The sequence below is a fragment of the Onychomys torridus genome, chromosome 8, assembly GCF_903995425.1.
Source record: "Onychomys torridus chromosome 8, mOncTor1.1, whole genome shotgun sequence".
Classification (NCBI taxonomy): Eukaryota; Metazoa; Chordata; class Mammalia; order Rodentia; family Cricetidae; genus Onychomys; species Onychomys torridus.
In genome coordinates this window covers 37,300,100-37,319,876 of record NC_050450.1, presented here as the reverse complement: position 1 = coordinate 37,319,876, position 19,777 = coordinate 37,300,100, and the positions used below count along the sequence as shown (strand labels likewise).

The 19,777-nt window shown below is 43.2% G+C and overlaps 1 protein-coding gene across 1 annotated transcript; it reads right to left on the bottom strand.

The window, feature by feature from the left end:
- Positions 1–257: 257 nt before the first annotated feature.
- LOC118589022 lies at positions 258–17,284 on the bottom strand. The gene is made up of 5 exons (XM_036195842.1): positions 16,961–17,284; positions 11,439–12,659; positions 10,005–10,027; positions 4,796–4,814; positions 258–1,475 (listed from the first exon to the last, which is right to left on the bottom strand). Exons 2-5 carry the CDS (start codon positions 12,639–12,641, stop codon positions 258–260), a joined length of 2,463 nt encoding a protein of 820 aa, XP_036051735.1. The 5' UTR covers positions 12,642–12,659; positions 16,961–17,284.
- Positions 17,285–19,777: the final 2,493 nt, after the last annotated feature.

Below are 19,777 nucleotides of genomic sequence, written 5' to 3'. Positions count from 1 at the left end.
TTCCTCATGCTTTCACACAATGTTGATGATTCTTCTACTACTACAGCACAGTTGAGAACTTGCCACGGTGATCGTCTGACTCTGGAAGAGGGAAAGGATGAACCTTCTGGCCCTCCACAGAGAAGGTTTGTTACTCTGGAGTAGGTTATGAGTCAGTGTCAAAGCAAGGCCAAAAGTAAACACTGATTGGAGGAGCTTGTGCCTCATTTTTCAATCATTCTAGTAATCGGGGGCTTAGATATATATGGTCCCACCATCTATTCAAAAAGAACTTCCCCATTAAGAAGAGCAACAGCATCATTTGCTGCAGTGTCAAGAAAGAGATTCTGCAAGTAGTAAGTCCTCTTGTAATAAATCCAAGAACCACCTGGTCCACCAAAGACCAAGGAAAAGACAGCAATATATTTCATTAGTTGTTCTCCTAAGGATTTAGCATTATCTTTTGTAAACAAAATGGAATACTGAAGGTGTTCCTTCAGTTTATTCACAGACACGTTAAAACGCTTGGCAATCTTTTCCAATGAGGCATCATCCAGCCCAAAGTAAGACCTGTAGAGGTTGAATGTTTCATCCAGACTCTCTAACTCATACATGATCATGCCAACAAATGGAATGAAAGCGCATGCTCCAGCCATCAGGGCCTCTAGGAAGACTTTCTGCTTCAGGGAATCTCTCTTGAGTTTGATGGTGGCCTCAGTAAAACTGTGCAGGGACAGCATGAAGATGTGGCGTTTGTGGGCTGGGAGCTCACCCAATAGGGTGGTCTCCAGCTTTGGGAAGTCAAAGTCAGACACATCAAAGTTAGAGACTAAGAAGATGTGAGGATCACTGGAGAGAACCTCCTTGAGTTTCTTTGAACAGTCATCTCGGATTTTCATCAGGACATTCTCCTTATTGAAAGTCCTAGGTTTACTCTTCTGTTCACTAAATAAGTCAACATCAATCTTGGTTCTGACAAAGAAGAAATTCATCTTCATCTCTTTGATGGCTTTGGCTAGTTGTGCATCATTTTCTTTGAAGCGTGTAGCAGAGATGATAATAAAGAAGTCATATTCAGCAAACTTCATTTCTGATAGGTAGTTTTGTGGTGGGAAGTTAGTGGACCCAATGCCAGGCAGGTCCCATATTGTCACCTTGGGAAGCTTTGGGTGTGGATATGGAGTTCTCTCCATGGTTGTCTCTGTCACCCCAGTGGCGGCTGCACCTTCTTCTTCCTGCCCCACCCCCCTAATGGCATTGATGAAGGACGATTTCCCTGTCCCTGACACCCCTGTCACAGCAATGTTCAGGGAGACATTCTCGATGTCTCTCAGTGCATTGTGGATTACAGACAGAGCTTCCTGGAGCTTATTTTCCTCAGTGTAGGATTTAATCAAGGTGATGGTTTCCTCAGAGAGGATTTTGCTTTCCCTCTTAAAATTCTTAAAGAATTCATCAAAGCTGGAGGCCCAAGCCATGGCTCTGTCTGGTAGAAGCTGAATGGAGCAGAGAGCAGAAAAATTGTAATCATTAATTAAAGCAGGGCAAAGCCTTGGTGTTTTCTGGCACAGTAAAGCAGGACCCCTGAGCCTGTCCCACATGAGATCCAGCATTGCCTTTCATCTCTTCTCTTGGCTCCTGGGGGATGTCTTTCTGTATGCTGTGAATATTGTTGTCTCCATTGGTTAATTAATAAGCTACTTTGGCCTATGGCAAGGCAGCTTAGAGACAGACGGGAAATCCAAGGAGAGAGACAGGAAAGAGAAAAGCAGAGTCTGGGAATATGCTAGCCTTCCAAGGAGTACCATGCCAGCAGACCGCTATAGCCAAAGAACACATGGCAAAACATAGATGACTAGAAATAGGTTAATTTAAGATATAAGAGCTAGCCTGAGTCATAGGCCATATAGTCTATAAATAATATAAGCTTCTGTGTGTTTATTTGGACCAAGTGGCAGCAGGACTCAGGTGGGAGAGAATGTTCAACTATGGGTGTGTGTGTGTGTGTGTGTGTGTGTGTGTGTGTGTGTGTGTGTGTGTGTTACCGGAGAAATGCAGGACCATGGGGCCTGGTGGTAGCTGAGAAACCTTTCATCTGCATTGGCTGGCCAATGTGTTGGCTCAAGTTTCTACCTAAAACCTGAGAGAACTTAAGAGATTCTAAAACAGAGCCCCAAACAACTTCCTACTTCATATCTCATGTGGGCTCTGAGATGCGGCAGCATTCAGGCCTGAGCGCAGCATGGCAGAATCCCAACTCGGTATAGAGAGCTGTCTCCAAGATGTGCAGCACACTGCATGATGGATTTAGCCCTTATTTGTACAGGCAAAAAGGGTTTCTGGGTCAGCTGCATACTATCTGTTGCGTGTTGATAGAACAGACCCCAAAGTTGGTGGGATAAGTGTGACTCTCATGGGTACCTCTGCCATGATGTCTCTCATGAGTACCTCCATCATGTCGAAAAGTTGAAGTGGGCAGAGTCAGCTGTCAGGGCTGCCACTGCAATGATCAGAAAAGGATTACAGATACACAAAAGACAGATCAGATGGAATAAACCTCTAAATGGTTTACATTATGTGCAAAAAAGTATGTAGGCTTGGAAGAAAGAGGAAAAGGAGGGTAGACATATAACGAAATAGGTAATTTAAAAAATTAAGTCTTTAAACAGACAATAAAAGTAATATAAGCCTGACGGTGGTGGCACACGCCTTTAATCCCAGCACTCAGGAGGCAGAGGCGGGTGGATCTCTGTGAGTTTGAGGCCAGTGTGGTCTCCAAAGTGAGTTCCAGGAAAGGCGCAAAGCTACACAGAGAAAACCTGTCTTGAAAAACAAAAACAACAACAACAAAAAAAGTAATATAAAAATAATCCACATAAAGATGGAAATCACACAGAGAGTCTGGATCATATTCTCTTTGGGAATTTTAACGCAGAAAGGCATTTGACTATAAAGACTACTCAGTTAAACCAATATGTATATTTTGTCAAAATTCATGTCTGAGGATATGATGCTTTGGAAAAGAGGTTTGCTTTTGTTTCTACAGAAGATGAGAAACTGTGGATTCCTTCCAGATTAATATGATTCCATCATGGAAGACCCCCTGAGAGGTCTCCAGATGATCCAACATCTAGAACAGCTTCAAGGCAATTGACTCAGAGAATACAACATCATAGACTACTCCAGTCAGGACTTGACCATAATCCTCAATTTTTTTTGTGTTTCTATAAGATTACCAGTGCCCCCAAATAGCTGCAACTAGCCTAGAAAATTATGCCCACATTCCCAAAACAAAGGATTACGGATGTTTGTTTTTGTTTAGGAGTTGGCTACAAATTGTAATTGGTCATAACTGATCTCTTTCTAAAAGAAAAAAGGGGATATGATATAGATATGATAGTATAAAAGGGTAGATTAATGAATCTACTTTTAGAGAGCAACAACTTGTTTAAAATGTTTTACATTGCTATGGATTCTATTTTATTGATACAAAGTTAAAGTTAATTTTGTTATACTATATATATTTCTACTCTTGTTTAAGGTATTATGTTTATGTAACTCTTTTAAAATTATAATGTATAATTAAGAAATACAGATTAATAATTAGTCATCTATGATAAACACACATATACTCATGTTAGTTAAGTTTTCTAGGTATACATAGATATATTTCAATTAGGTAGGTAGTCTTCAAACACCTCAAAGACCTACAGAATATGGCACTTAAAATGGTTTAAAAACTTAGATTTTCTGGACAATGAGACACATCTACTCTTGGAAGCACTGATGTACTTCAAAGAAGAGGATGGACATCGAAGAAACTCCATATGGAGTTTGCTTTCCTTATGGCAAAAGTTAGCCATCTGGACAAGAAACTGTTCTTGCCTGGAATGCTTGACAAAATGGTGTGTCGACTGGACATGCAGGACCCATGGAAAAATGACCACTAAATTTTGCCAAAATAAGGCAAGATGGTCCTTCAGGTTTCTGCTTCACAGAGTAGACTGCCAAACATTGTGTAGGACACAGGGAGAAGCCACTGATAGATTCTAGACCTATAGGCTGAAGATGGATGTCCCAGTGTTGCAGAAGAATTTTGGGTGACTGTCCAGGCAGCCAGCTGTCTGTCATTTCCAGAGATTTGGAAGTTTCTTACAAAGCACTTCTTGTTTACTTATCTAATATTATATATTTCTGGGGTCTTTGATGTAGTTGAAGACTAGATATAATTTACTTGGGTTATGTTAAAAGATAATTTAGGTATGAAACTTTAGACTCACAAATATAGGTCAGATGATAAAATATTTCCTTTAATTTTGCCAAATATGAGTAGACTAGATATTGTAACTATATTCTTGCTTGATAACTGTTTTTTTTATATATATAATTTTATTATATTAAAGCCCAAACCTTTCTTTTTGATTAGACAGAAAAAGTGCTTTGGGATGTCTTTCTATAGGCTGTGAATATATGTTGTTCACACTGGTTAATAAATAAGCTGCTTTGGGCTATGGCAAGGCAGCTTAGAGGCAGATGGAAATCCATGGAGAGTGACAGGAAAGAGAAAGGCACAGTCTGGGGAGACACCAGCCTGCCACCCAAGGAGCAACATGCCAGCAGATCAATAAAGTCACAGAACATATGGCAAAACATAGATGAATAGAAATGGGTTAATTTAAGATATAAGAGCTAGCTAGTAATAGACCTAACATAGGCCATACAGTTTGTAAATAATATTAAGCCTCTGAGTGATTATTTTATAAATGGCTCTGGGACCACAGGGCCAAGCAGGACTGGAGAAAACTTTAGACTACACTTGGCTGCTGCTTCCACTACTGACCTGGATATAAAGAGGCCTTATTTTCTGGCTTCACTTCCTCCTAGGGATTTCCTTGCACTTCTTTGTCTAATTCAGATTCCACTTGATCTGTGAAGTTACACATTGCAACCTTTATTATCAGTTTGAAGTCTCCTTTAAATTCCTTTATTTTCATTAAAATGACACCCATCCATGGTGTCAACCCTAAAAAGATATAAAAGAAGCAATACTTCTGATAGGGTCCTCAACCTTATGTGAACAATTTACTAAATTGCTTGTAGGTCCTCAAGGCCTCTGGTCTCTTTGCATGGTTATTGTATAATGAGGAAATGACACTGGACGAGTGATGGAAAACACTCAATTGGAAAGAAATATCAAACTAGCTGTAATTCCCCTTTCTTCTCTTTGCAGAGGTGGGACATGGGCTCCGTGGAAGCAGACTCCTAAGTGAGTGACCCCTGCTTCCTGGTTGTCAGTTTCTCAGTTGTGTATGTCCCTGTACTGTGTTCTCTGGGGTGATAAGGTCAGAAATCAAGACAAAGTAAGAATCAGAGCTTCCACACCAGGCCCTGACAGCAACATCCTGGGTGAACTCTGATAAGTGTCTTACATATTGCTGACTGGATTTTTAAGGTCATTACATTTCTCAAAACCACACTGGCTCAGATACTCTAGAAAACACTAGAATTTAATTGGAGAAAGAGTTAAAACTATAGGAAAAGAATATATTGGGAATCGAATTATTTGATATATTTATAAATATTAAAGAACATACATATTTTAAATGAAGTTACGCGCCTTGGTTGATAATGCCTTCTTTGTGAGCCATAGAGTAACAGAAACTTTATTGTCAAGCATGAGAAACTTCTCTTGAGTTGTGGGTCAGGAGAGTACATGATCCTCCCCAAAAAACACAGGCTACTGCTGTTTCCCTTGCTTGAGCCCCAGTGATTGAAAGGCCCTTTTGCTGAAGACATCATACATTTCAGATACAGGACTCAGAGAAATCAAGCTGTATCTGTGCCAAAGTCTCCTCCCCAAGGACTAGCTCCCATTGTATCAGAAGGAGCTGTGCAAGTTGCCAAGGGAGGAAAACATTCAATAATCCCACCCAGCTGTGACACCTGTGAGCCTCAATGATGGTCATCACATTGAGATAACTCTAAAGGAGCAATGGTGGCATTTATGTGTTGGCCATAACACACAGCCCCCTAATTGGACTACAGGCGGGATGAACAAGAGGAAAACATGCCTGGTGACTGAAAACCTAACCACCCACCTGTTGTTATTGAGGTCATAGTTCTCAGAGGAGAACCCACTGTGGCTTTTCCTCTCCCAGTTTAATTCCTAACAGCTCTCTAAATACTTAGTTTTCTACTCACAGGTAAGTGGAGCTCTCCCTCACCATCAAACATTCTTCTTTTCACAGCAGTCAGAAACCACTTCAGAGAGCCACAACTAGTCAAATGCAGAGAACAACTGACTTTGCGGTTCCCAGCCTCAGTGGATACGTTACAACACAAGCCTTACTCCTGAGACACAGGAAACACTGTAGAAGAGGGTGTGAAAACTACAAGAGTCAGAGGACCACTAAGTCTGCTGCAAACCTGAGTCTTCTCGACATGACCATGATGAAAGATCCATGGAACCTCAACATGATGGCCATTTAAACAAGACCTGAACAATGGCACCAACAGTTGACATTTCAAAGTGGACATGGGAAATGGCCTGGGTTGTCACACTTAGAGGAAGAGTCACAAGTGGTACAAAGCCACAGAGAGGAGGATTAGTCTAACCCAGAGATGAGCTCACAAATGGTTATTCAGTCCCATAGGTTCAGCCCTAATAACTATCTGCCTGTCTATCTATCATCTATCTATCTATCTATCTATCTATCTATCTATCTATCTATCTATCTATCTATCTATCTGATCTATCTATCTATCTATCTATCTAACTATCTATCTATCTATCTATCAATATCTATGTGTATGTCAATATATACAAGCTACACTAAATGCATTCAGCAGGTTGAGTTTCTATATATTTGTCTATATACATTATTCTATATTTGTTTATAGATATGTCCCAGTAATAAAGTATTAGAGGCCATGAATTTGAAAGGAAATAGGAGGTAAGGATGGGACTGCTGGGAGGAGAAGCGGGTGATGCACTTATATATTAATAAACCAAAGGGCCTTTGCTGCATGACAAGCATTTATATTAAATAAAATTCAAAATAGAAAGGAAAGGAAGATTACTGTTAGAGGCAAGGGCAGCCATGACGAGAGACCATACTCCAAAGAATATAATTCGCAGAATCTGCCGAAGAACATTACAGTGAGGGACCTAATCCAGCCAGGGCTACACTACAGGACATTGTCTCTAAAACACTGTTTAGAGTCCACCTGCCCAACTGCCCATTAGGTCAGCACTTACATACTAGTGCGGGTAGCCTGTGAACCTTCCTGTCTACCCACTCCCCACTCCATGAGGTGATTCCCTGTGCATCAGAGACTGCAGATCTCCCAACCTCCAGTGCCTGCCAGGCCTCTTGCCCATCCACTCTTGCCCATCCACTGCCTTGTCTGTCAGAGTTGTAGGCTGTATACCCACTGACTCACCCAGGGAGGTCAGCATTCACTTCTGAGCCTCAGACATCCGCATTCCCCTGACCCCAGCTGACCACCCCAGGTATCAGAGTCTTCAAAGACCACCCAACTGCTTCCTATTAGAAAATAAGTAACTCAGTAGATATATACAAAAGAAAATCCAACCAGTGATCTAAGCAAATTTGAACACAAAAACCTGGTTATATGAAAAACCAAGACAGCTTATCTCCTCTAAAAAATACAAACCCAGGAGTAATAGCCTTCGATGAGAATGACTTAGATAAAGTTCCAGACAAGAAATTCAAAAGGATGATGTAAATGTGATCAAAGAAAGAGAATTCAAGCATTCAGCTGAATGAAAGACAGGGGTGAATCCAGGGTATGGAAATATCATTCAATAAGGAAAAATACTGAAGAAAGTCTTGACTTAAATGAGTCTAGAGATGAAAAATGCATTAAATCAAATGCTCAGCGGCAAGGCTTACCAACAGAGTGGATCATATGGGGGGAGAGAATATCAGGAGTTGAAGACAATGTAGAGGAATTGGAAGACTTGGTGAGGATTGACCATAAAAAATGAGAAAACCTGTGAACAGACCACATGTGACCTTTGGAACACCATGAAACATGGGCTTCGAAGGAGAAGATCTCTATTTCAACAGCGTAGAAAACATTCTCAATCAATTCTAGCAAATTTAGGGACATAAAACACATCCAGATAGATACAAGATGTTTGTAGAACGCTAGGTACACAGGGCAGAAAAAGAAACTCCTGAAATCATTACAGTCAAAGCCCTGAAAACATGCAGAGCAAAGTGTTTCGCAAATTGCAAGAGAGAAACAGCAGGAACTAAAATGGTAGACCCATCATACCAACAACTGCCTGAGAGCATTGAAATCTCTGAAAGCCAAAGGGCTCCACCTGATCCTCCAGATTGATTGTGGTTGTTGTTGATCTGGGATTTTATCTCCATGGAGTAAATGATGGAACTCCCTGACTCTGCCACCTGCCACCTCTGGAGTGATGGTCTGCAGTTCTCTGACACTCTGAGATACAGCAGACCTTCCTCTGTTTTTCTCAGGTATTTGGGTGACCACACTGAGCAGTAACTGATGTCAATATGTTGTGGACATGGACAGAGCTATAACAGGACACAGACCTTGATCTACTGCATCTGTCTTTATGGAGATCTCTAAAACTGAACCTAAATGCACTTTATTTTCTGTTCTTGGAATGCCATGCATGCATCTCTCCTCTTGTGGTAGGAAAGCTATAAGTCTGGAAATTACACAGATGCTTTAAAAAGAGTTGAGTTTGGTTGCTAGGAATTGAACTCAGGACCTCTGGAAGAGCAGCTAGTGCTCTTAACCACTGAGCCATCTCTCCAGCCCCCAAAGATATTGGAGAAAGTATTAAGGCAACTTCATGTAGTTAAAAGTTTATTTTAACTTTTATTTGGGGTTTACTTACAACAAGTAAAGATAGGTTACAGGGTCCAGGAGAGGTGAAGTGTAGTCCAGCGGTATTCTCCAGAGAACTCTGCTTGATCAACCATCCAACATCCAGGATTACCATGAACCAAGAGAGCCAGCACATCTGGATCTCAGTTCTTAAGGGCTCCTGTCTTGACCCCGCCTCAGGGGCAGGTCATAGGTAGACATGACAGTTCCTGGAAGCCTAATGGGCATAGTACTTCCAGGTCAAAGCTAGAACAGCTACCCACTACAGAATTAGGTGTCAGTCTGAATTTCTTTTCTGTTGTGACAAAATACCCTGTCAATAGAAATTTAAGGCAGAAAGGGTTACTTTCAGTCACTGTTCAAGGTTATACTGCACCACAGTGGGCAAATCACAGCAGTAGAGGCTTGAGAGAGCTGGTCCCATGGCAAACATAGGAAAAAGAGAGCGGTGAAAGCATTCATGTTCAACTATCCTTACCCACTTCAGGCAGTCCAGAATCCCCTGCCTTGAGAAGAGGGTCCTGCCTCACATTAAGATTGTTCTTCCACAGTCCAGGATGGCTAATGGCATTCACTGGGCAAAGGCCAAAAACACTACAGGCCATCCTGGGTCCTCATACCCTAGTCTGGCTGAAGGTACTGGGCTTGTCCATGCCATTATGATGAGCAAATCTATTGTGGAGAATTGAGAGACAGAGAGAAGCAGAATAGTCCAGGTGCTGTGCAAAGAGGCTAATTTGAAGAAGGGAAGGCAGTCAAGATCACATTGATATGGGTGGCCTTATTGTCACCCAGGACCAGGGTGACATATGGGAAGAGCTGCTGCCTAGGGTCATGTCTGCATCTGGGGTCTACCCCAGCTAGGGTCTGTGTTGACATCCATGACCCATATTGCCACCAAAAGCCACAGAGATGCCCAGGGTCTAGTCCTCAACCAGTGGCCATATGAGGGTCTGAGAGCCCTGCCAGCCCCTGAGACATGCCAATCTGAGTGGCTATGGTGTTTCCTAGGCTGCTGATGAGGCCATGTCTGGTTCCATGGCCCTATAGCAGCCAGCAACTAAGTTGATGTCTGTGGCTCCTGTTACTACCGAGGACTGTACAGATGCTTGGGGTGGTCTGTCACCTGAGACCATGTTGCTGTCCAAGGGCCATGCTGCCGTGGGGAACCATATTGATCTGGGTAACCTGTGCTTCTGCTGGGGCCATGCTGACATCAGGGCCCAGGGTGCTGCCGAGGGCCATGTATGGGCCCATGTTCCTGCTGAAGCTGGGGTGTGTGTTGATGTCAATGACCTGTGTTATCATAGGGCATTGTAGGATCCAGCAGTGTTGAAATCCAAGGACCTTGCTGAGCCAGTCCCTCCTATCACTGGGCCTGCCCCTTGCTGGACAATGCAGCAGGAGAGCTGGACCACTCCTCATGGAAGAGCTGGCCTCAGGGGAGATGGCACCACCCCACACCATGGCCATGGGAGAGCTAGTCCCAATGACACATTCTTGGAGAGCCGACTCCACACCTCTATTGAAGGGGATGATCCCAGCAGCTGGGACTGAAGAGCACAACTACTATCCAGACCCAGATACTGGCCTTAGGTCAGCCTACCCTATCATCTACTCTGTCTGTGACCCATTGGAGCATGTGAAGGGACTGGGCCTGCAGAACAATAGCCACAGGTTCTCCAGGTCTTGGGGCAACAACAGGATAACCAAGGGGAGTTTCTGTGAGGGTGTCATGATCATGGTTTGCCAGAGGCCTTGAACTGGACCAATGTCTCATTACAATGAACATTTGTGGGCAGGGCTGATTGGACAAAAGGGTATACTGGGTGACAGACATATCAAGGCTCCTAATGCCACTAGGTCAAATGAAGAGTTTCAGTTGCCATTCACATGGTGTGAATTTCCAGTTCACTCAGACTTGCCTTGAAGGGCATGAAATAGATATCTTTATTTGTATGGACCAAGTGGATCTATAGGTATGTTTACTCTTCTATTTTTTTTTTTAACCAAGCTCCTCTGGGATGGAACTTGACTAATGGTCACAGTCCCCACCTGTTGTGGGGCTCACACCTCTTAAGGAGGTGTGTTTGTCTATAAATATTGGGCTCACACCTCTTAAGGAGGTGTGTTCATCTATGAATGTCGGGCACCAGATGCTGCTGTGTCAGAACCCTCAAAGCAGTGTGAGAATACAGAACTGTGTGAAGACTTTCACAGGGGCTAAAGATCTAGGGTTCATTTCATAACAGGATTACAAATCAAATCCATATTATCATGTGTTATTTACATATGACTTCAGTGGAAATGAGGTTTTCTCATGCATTCACAAAGTGTTGGTGATTCTTCTTCTACTACAGCACAGTTGAACTCTTGACACAATGAGCTTCTGGCTCCAGAAGTGGAAAGGGATGAATGCTCTGGTGTTCCACAGACAAGGTTTGTTACTCTCGAAAACGTTATGGGTCAGTGTCCATGTAAGGCAAAAAGTGAACACTGATTGGAGCTTATGCCTCATTTTCCCATCACTCCCAGTAATCGGGGGGCTTAGATAAATATGGTCCCACCTTCTTTTCAAAAAGAGCTTCCTTATTAAGAAGAGCTATGGCGTCATTTGCAGCAGTGTCCAGAAAGAGATTCTGCAAATAGTAAGTCTTTCTGTAGTAAATGCAGGCAGCAACTGGTCCACCAGTAACGGAGGAAATGTGTTTGATATATTTCACTAGTCTATCTCCTAAGGGCACATCCTTGTTTTCTGAAAACAAATGGGGAAACCGAAGGTGCACCTTGAATTCATTCACAGACATGTCAAAATCTTCAGCTATCTTTTCCAACGAGGCATCATCCAGCCCAAAGTAAGACCTGTAGAGTTTGAATGTTTCATCCAGATTCTCTATATCATCCCTGATCATGCCACCAAGTGGAATGGTGGCCAATGCTCCAGCCTTCACGGCCTCTAGGTAGACTTTCTGCTTCAAGGAATCTCTCTTGAGGTTAATGGTGTCCTCAGTAACACTGTGCAAGGACAGCATGAAGATGTGGCGCTTGTGGGCCGGGAGCTCCCTTAGGAGTTTCATTTCCAGCTTTGGGAAGTCATAGCCAGACCTTTCCAAGTTAGAGACTAAGAAGACTGGAGGTTCACTGGAGAGAACCTCCTGGAGATGTTTTGAACAGTCTTCTCGGATGTTCATCAGGACATTCTCCTTATTGAAAGTCTTAGGTTTACTCTTCTGTTCATTATATAAGTCATTATCTGTCTTGGTTCGGACAAAGTAGAAATTCATCTTCATCTCTTTGATGGCTTTGGCTAGTTGTGCATCATTTTCTTTGAAGCGTGTAGCAGAGATGATAATGAAGAAATCATATTCAGAAAACTTCATTTTTGTTAGGTAGTTTTGTGGTGGGAAGTTAGTGGACCCAATGCCAGGCAGGTCCCATATTTTCACCTGGGGAAACTTGGGGTGGTCATATTGCTTTCTCTCCATGGTTGTCTCTCTCACTCCAGTGGCGGCTGCACCTTCTTCTTCCTGCCCAATCCCCCTCAGGGCGTTGATGAATGTGGATTTCCCTGCCCCTGTCTCCCCTGTCACAGCAATGTTCAGGGGGGCATTATCGATGTCTCTCAGTGCATTGTCGATTACAGACAGTGCTTCCTGGAGGTCATTTTGCTCAATGTGGAATTTAATCAAGGTGATGGTTTCCTCAGAGAGGAGTTTGCTTTCCCTCTTAAAATTCTTAAAGAATTCATCAAAGCTGGAGGCCCAGGCCATGGCTCTGATCAGTAGAAGCTGAAGGAAGCAGAGAGAGGAGAAATTGTGATAATTAATTAAAGCAGGGCAAAGCATTGGTGTTTGCTGGCACTGTAAAGCAGGACCTGACCCTGCCCCACATCAGATCCAGTGTTGCCTTTCTTCTCTTCCCTTGGCTGCTGCTTCCATGCTGACCTGGATGTAAAGAGGCCCCATTCTCAGGCTTCATTTTCTCCTAGGGATTTCCTTGTGCCTCCTGGTCTAATTTAGACTTTGCTTACTCTGTAAAGTTACCCATTGAAACCTTTATTATCAGTTTGAAGTCTCCTTTAAATTATCATTTTCGTCAAAGTGACACCCATCCATGGTGTCAAACCTGGAAGGACATTAAAAAAGCAATACTTCTCCTGGCAGGGTCCTCAACCTCATGAGAACACTTTTTTTACTAAATTGCCTGTAGGTCCTCAAGGCCTCTGGTCTCTTTGCATGGTTATTGTATAATGAGGAAATGACACTGGACGAGTGATGGAAAACACTGAATTGGAAAGAGATATCAAACTAGCTGTAATTCCCCTTTCTTCTCTTTGCAGAGGTGGGACATGGGCTCCGTGGAAGCAGACTCCTAAATGAGTGACCCCTGCTTCCTGGTTTTCAGTTTCTCATTTGTGTATGTCCCTATACTGTGTTCTCTGGGGTGATTAGGTCAGAAATCAAGACAAAGTAAGAAACAAAGCTTCCACACCAAGACCTGACAGGGACATCCTGGGAGAACTCTGACAAGTGACCTCCAAAAGGCTGACTAGATTTTTAAGGTAACATTTCTCAAAGCCACAGTACCTCAGATACTCCAGGAAACACCTGCAGAGATGGCTCAGAGTTTAAGAGCACTGGCTGTCCTCCCAGGGATCATGAGTTCAATTCCTAGCAACCACACTGTGGCTCACACCCATCTACAATGAGATCTGGTGCCATCTTCTGGCATGTAGGCATCCATGCTCGCAGAATCCTTTATGCATAATAAATAAATCAAATCTTTAAAAAAAGAAAACACCAGAATTAACTTGGAGAAAGAGATGAAACAAAACTATAGAAGACTACATTCAGAATCATTATGTGTGTGTGTGTGTGTGTGTGTGTGTGTGTGTGTGTGTGTGTGTGTGTGTAGGTAAATATATGTAGGTATATGTATATTTATATACGTAAAATGAAGCTATTCCACTTGGTTGATAATGGCTCCCCTCAGAGCCATAGAGTTACAGAAACTTCATTGTCAGACATGAGAAACTTCTCTTGAGTTGTGGGTCAGGAGAGTACATGATCCTCCCCAAAGAACACAGGCTACTGCAGTTTCCCCTGCTTGAGCCCCAGTGATTGAAAGGCCCTTTTGCTGAAGACATCATACATTTCAGATACAGGACTCAGAGAAATCATGCTGTATCTGTGCCAAAGTCTCCTCCCCAAGGACTAGCTCCCATTGTATCAGAAGGAGCTGTGCAAGTTGCCAAGGGAGGAAAACATTCAATAATCCCACCCAGCTGTGACACCTGTGAGCCTCAATGATGGTCGTCACATTGAGATAACTCTAAAGGAGCAATGGTGGCATTTATGTGTTGGTCATAACACACAGCCCCCTAATTGGACTACAGGCTGGATGAACAAGAGGAAAACATGCCTGGTGACTGAAAACCTAACCACCCACCTGTTGTTATTGAGGTCATAGTTCTCAGAGGAGAACCCACTGTGGCTTTTCCTCTCCCAGTATAGTTCCTAACTGCTCTCTAAATACTTAGTTTTATACCCACAGGTAAGTGGAGCTCTCCCTCACCATCAAACATTCTTCTTTTCACAGCAGTCAGAAACCACTTCAGAGAGCCACAACTAGTCAAATGCAGAGAACAACTGACTTTGCGGTTCCCAGCCTCAGTGGATACGTTACAACACAAGCCTTACTCCTGAGACACAGGAAACACTGTAGAAGAGGGTGTGAAAACTACAAGAGTCAGAGGACCACTAAGTCTGCTGCAAACCTCAGTCTTCTCGACATGACCAGGATGAAAGATCCATGGAACCTCAACATGATGGCCATTTAAACAAGACCTGAACAATGGCACCAACAGTTGACATTTCAAAGTGGACATGGGAAATGGCGTGGGTTGTCACACTTAGAGGAAGAGTCACAAGTGGTACAAAGCCACAGAGAGGAGGATTAGTCTAACCCAGAGATGAGCTCACAAATGGTTATTCAGTCCCATAGGTTCAGCCCTAATAACTATCTGCTTGTCTGTCTATCTATCTATCTATCTATCTATCTATCTATCTATCTATCAATCAATCAATCAATCAATATCTATGTGTATGTCAATATATACAAGCTACACTAAATGCATTCAGCAGGTTGAGTTTCTATATATTTGTCTATATACATTATTCTATATTTGTTTATAGATATGTCCCAGTAATAAAGAATTAGAGGCCATGAATTTGAAAGGAAATAGGAAGTAAGGATGGGACTGCTGGGAGGAGAAGCGGGTGATGCACTTATATATTAATAAACCAAAGGGCCTTTGCTGCATGACAAGCATTTAAATTAAATAAAATTCAAAATAGAAAGGAAAGAAAGATTATTGTTAGAGGCAAGGGCAGCCATGAGGAGACCATACTCCAAAGAATATAATTCACAGAATCTGCTGAAGAACGTTACAGTGATGGACCTAATCCAGCCAGGGCTAAACTGTAGGACATTGTCTCCAAAACACTGCCCATTAGGTCAGCACTTACATAATACTACTGTTAGCCTGTTAACCTTCCTGTTTACCCACTCCCCACTCCCTGTGTTCACAGACTGCAGATCTCCCAACCTCCAGTGCCTGCCAGGCCTCTTGCCCATCCACTGCCTTGTCTGTCAGAGTTGTACGCTGTCTACCCACTGACTCACCCAGGAAGGTCATCATTCAGTTCTGAGTCTCAGACATCCACATTCCCCTGACCCCAGCTGACCACCCCAGGTATCAGAGTCTTCAAAGCCCACCCAACTTCTTCCCATTAGAAAATAAGTAACTCAGTAAATATATACAAAAGAAAATCCAACCAGTGATCTAAGCAAATTTGAACACAAAAATCTGGTTATATGAAAAACCAAGACAGCTCACCTCCTCTAAAACATACAAACTCTAAAGTAACAGCCTTCATGAGAATGACTTAAATAAAGTTCCAGACAAGAAATTCAAAAGGATGATGTAAATGTGATCAAAGAAAGAGAATTCAAGCATTCAGCTAAATGAAAGACAGGGGTGAATGCAGGGTATAGAAATATCATTCAATAAAGAAAAATACTGAAGGAAGTCTTGACTTAATTGAGGCTAGAAATTAAAAATACATTAAATCAAATGCTCTGTGGATAGGCTTGTCACCAGAATGGATCATATGGGGCAGAGAATAGCAGGAGTTGAAGACAGTTCATAGGAATTAGGAGACTTGATCAGCAATGACCATAAAAACTGAAAAACCTATGAACAGACCACATGTGACCTTTGAAACCCTATGAAACATATGGGCTTCGAAGGAGAAGATTGCCATTCCAATAGCATAGAGAACATTCTCAACTTATTCTAGCAAAAGTGTCCGCAAATTTAGCAACACTAAAGCACATCCAGCTAGATACAAGGCTTTCAGAGTTCCAGATACACAGAGCAGAGAAAGAAACTCATGAAGTCATTACAGTCAAAACCCTGAGAACATGCAGAGCAAAGTGTTTTGCAAATTGCAAGAGAGAAACAGCAGGAACTACAATGGTAGACCCACCATACCAACAACTGCCTGAGAGCATTGGAATCTCTGAAAGCCAGAGGGCTCCACCTGATCCACCAGAGACTGTCTGTGGTTGATGCTGATCTGGGATTTTATGTCCATGGGGTAAATGAGGAGCTTACAGCATCGACTCCAAGAGCATCTGAGTAGTCTACTCTGCTTCCTGTCTCTAAGCTTAACTGCTTCAGAAGGCCAGCAAAGGCCAGGACAAGCAGGTTGAAGAAAGGGCTGTTGCTTCTCTGCTGTGGGATGCTCTGTGGCACAGAAGATGGCCCCAGAAGGATGCCCCAATTTCGTGCTCCCCTGTTTTCTTTTCTTCTTATTTTTCAAGACAGGGTTTCTCTGTATAATAGTCCTGGCTACTTAGAGCTCACTTTGTAGACCAGGCTGGCCTTGATGTCACAGAAAGCCACCTCTCTCTGCCTCTGGGATTAAAGACCTACACCACCACCTCCTGACTCAGTACTCCACTCTTCATGTTATCACACATGTAGGGTTATTGGCCAAGCTGAACTTAGAAACTGTTCACTTACCTCAGCAGTGGTGACCTTGACCTGATGGTAATGGCTCCTCTGTGAAGGTTCTCCTCTTAGAAAAGGTCTTTGCACTCCAGCAAGGGCAGTTCCCTCAGAATGATCTAAAACTGGAATTCAGACTCAGGATGTTCAGGAAGATAAGAAGTGAGGTGTGGGGTTCTGATGTCCCAGGAAGAACTGCATAAAGAAAGGAGGAGCTCTTGGGAGGGACAGCCTGATCTTCCCCAAGTTCCTTTTGCATTCCTCGTCCACACACAGCCCCTGCTGTCTATACTTTTCTGGCTGGATCTGAGCTCTATTTATCCAAACCACCCACGGAAGGGCAGCAGTCAAAGTTGGTTTTGGTTTCTATTCCTAGAAATGCTTGTTTTTCTTGAAACAATGGGGAGGTCCTTTAGAGAAGGTCACAAGATGGGTTAATCTGTTTGAGGTTTGCCTTATTAAGTCTGAAGCACAGTTCATGGTAGAGACTCTGGGTCTGACCCAATGCCTTCCCCACTGGCGACTGCTCACTCAGGTGTTGGCACCTAATGTGGACAAGCTATTCTTTTCTTGTGGGTCCTGTGTCATTTAGAGATTTACTTGTCTGACTTAAGTTTGGTTTTAATAAATTAGAGGCTTTTAATTAAAAAGAGATCAGCCAGAACCAAACCAGACAGAGTTCTCTAGGAAAGGCCCTGACCATTGCTAGCCAAAGGATTATAAAGGAAAAACCTCCACAAAGTTATAATATTTTGGAGCCAAATTAACTCCTATCCCTGTCTGGGTGTGGGCAAAGCTTGATTTCATAACAGACATCCTGCAGAAGCTTCAAGCATCCAAGCAAGCAAGCATCTCATGAAATGCAAACCTTAGCGGTTAGCCTGTTTAATCTGTGATCCATTATCTTGTAGGAATAGCTGAGGCTGTGAAATGTCCAACAGTCAGCCTTTTTATTTTTATTAATAGTCTAACAGCACCAGGAAGTGGTGCATCTCTGGTCAGGTGACAGGATACATTCAAAGTAGGAGCAACTTCCTCATGGCTTATACAAGCCACAGATAATTTGTTTAAAACACTTAACACATTTATCCTCTGAACATAATGTTCACCACCACAGTTCAAACCCAGTGAGTCCCAGCTTAGCTGGCTACAGACCCTCACGGTGGCCTCGCCCACTGTGTTTGCTCTCTGTCCTCTTCCTCTTTGCTGCAATCTCATCTATCAGCAGCCTTCAGACAAGAAAACACAGGAGCAATGAAAAATGGCTGCTCAGAACTCTGGCCCTGCAACATGTGTCTCAGTGAGAAGTGTGTCTCATCCAGGTGATGAAGGAGATTGCAATTTCCTAACGCCTGGAGTCAGTTGAACAGACAGTGAACTTCTGATGGGAACCAGACACAGGGTGTTCTGTCCATGTCGTGGAAGCACCAACAACTATATGATATTCCCAACAAGGAAAGGAGGAGGATTTTCTCACCAAAGGTGATGTGGTGAGCATGGAGAGGAGCCATGTTGCTTTCAGAGGTTTAGGACAGCTCTGCAGTCATAGCCACTGTCCTCTTGGTGAAGTCTGGCAATTCTCCCTGGATAAGGATGAGACAAGGGTGACCAGCAGAGTGGAGCCTGTCCTACATTCAACCTCAGGCTGTTTCTGTGTTCTGCTTTCCTTATGTGGTGGCACTAAGCAGGTGCCTGGGAAGACAAGGGTTACTGGGAAGGATTCAGAGCTCTGTATCTCAGTGAGTCCGGCATTCCAGCTCAGGAATGCAAGGGCAACACGTCCCCTGATCTCAGAGTCAGTATTTGATTTCCCTCTTATGTTCTTTGGTAGAGACCTTCCTTGGATAGAGTGGAATACAGTGACTGGACATCATGCAACTAACAGTTTGTTGGGCAGGAAGGACTTCTGAAATGAGAACCCACAGAAGTATGGTCAATAATTTATTAGGGGATTAAATGGGAATAACACACTCAACGAACATCAAATGAAGTGGTGCTGCTGCCTCCTGGTATACCAGGGAAAGATGGGGAAACCTCAGTACCAGCTCACCAATCCATGGGGTCAGCAAACCTTCCAGGTTCCAGAGAGAGAACTTGACCCTCCTCCTCAGTTCTTATCTGCTCACATACCCAGAGAAGTCACCCTCTAGTCCTCTTACCCCTATACCACTGGCTGAATGGATCAAATTCCCACAACACTTCAATGGACATAGTATGTAGACACTGAAGTCAACCAGAGCCCACTCATTCTGTCTTGAAAGCTGTGATTTGTCACACATCTTTTGGTGCTACAGTCCAGGGTTGTATCTCCTCATCGCCCAGGCCTGTGGGTTACCTACACAAGGTTAATAGTTTAGAAGCCCTGTGTGTGAGTCTTCTCCCTGTGGAAGGTAAATGGGAGGGCTGTTTGCTTAAAGTCATCACCTCCTCCCTTCTGTAACAAGAAATTTTACAGCTGGTTGGTGTCCTGCTCCCTTCACCCAGTGTTCTAGGCATTGATCAGTTGTGAGTCTGTCTTGCACACGGCAGAGGTTTGGCTTGTCATGGCTACTTTGTGTGCTACTGTTTCTGAGTACTTAGTGTCAGTGAAACCTCTCAGGGATGTGGGAGCCACATCACAAGATCCATAGTAAGAAGGAGCCCTCAAAGCCCTGGAATGTCCTGACTCATGTCTGGGATTTCTGAATTTTTTTTTTTTTTTAATTTCTGCCCCATCATTTGGTGGTTCTTCAAAGCCGGTTTTGATATCTTCATTCTTCCATGTGACCTCATTAGATCTAAGAAGCCAGCCTTTCTTTTGTGTTTTATGAATGAAACCAAAAACCAGAGCAC

Coding starts and splice junctions, on each gene's coding strand:
- LOC118589022 (XM_036195842.1), bottom strand. CDS start 12,641: ATGGCCTGGGCCTCCAGCTTTGATGAATTCTTTAAGAATTTTAAGAGG. Junction 10,028..11,438: donor AAGCTCTTTTTGAAAAGAAG/GTGGGACCATAT, acceptor TCCCCACGGCAG/CATGGCCCTTGGACAGCAAC.